General features: G+C 43.4%; 1 protein-coding gene across 2 annotated transcripts in view; it reads right to left on the minus strand.

Moving 5' to 3' along the window:
- The window catches only part of cdh23 (cadherin-related 23), a 160,986-nt gene that overhangs the window by 37,082 nt on the left and 123,243 nt on the right, over positions 1-661 (minus strand). For both annotated transcript variants that reach the window (XM_035663405.1, XM_035663404.1), the window contains one exon: positions 230-290. In XM_035663405.1, the coding sequence (XP_035519298.1) occupies positions 230-290 (61 nt within the window). The remainder of the gene's footprint in view (positions 1-229; positions 291-661) is intronic.

Below are 661 nucleotides of genomic sequence, written 5' to 3' on the forward strand. Positions count from 1 at the left end.
GGGCCGCTGCATCAAGGACTCAGCCTCGGTACATGGGTCGCCAGCTCTACCCACTGAGCTAACCAGGCACCCTCTTGTTGCCTATTTTGAACAACTGGATTAACAGTACTACCAAAATAAACATGTAGTGCATCTTGGGAGCCCGTTCTTTCAGTGCATTTGTTTGTGAGCAAGGAAACCATGCGTGAAGGCCATGTGGGAGGAAAAAGCAAAGTAGAACAGCTCTTACCAGTGATGATCCTGTACAGAACTCGACCATTTTCCCCCTGGTCTGCATCTGTAGCTTGAACCTGTACAGACACAAGCAGAAAGTCTGTGTTTACAGAGGTTAACGGCAAACACAACCAAATCTACAATATGTAAACAAAAACTGTCCGGCTACTAATGCGTTACAGAAATGCCATCTCCCTTTACAACTGCTACCATTTTTTTCATTTTACAGTTTGACAGTGGAGCCAATATAGTATAATGTTTATTACCACAAAGTCACATGATAGTCAGTACGTTTCATAGATTTTTCTTTTCTTCAATCAAAAAGATACATCGGAATTCCTCCATATTCACCATACATCCACTGTTGCTCACTGTCTTGTTGCCACAACAACCCCAACAAGGCCTGGCACTAAGTCTGTAATGGCAGAACCTCTCTCTCTCTCTCTCT

Source organism: Morone saxatilis, unplaced genomic scaffold, assembly GCF_004916995.1.
Source record: "Morone saxatilis isolate NCDOM2014 unplaced genomic scaffold, NCSU_SB_2.0 Contig19, whole genome shotgun sequence".
NCBI lineage: Eukaryota > Metazoa > Chordata > Actinopteri > Moronidae > Morone > Morone saxatilis.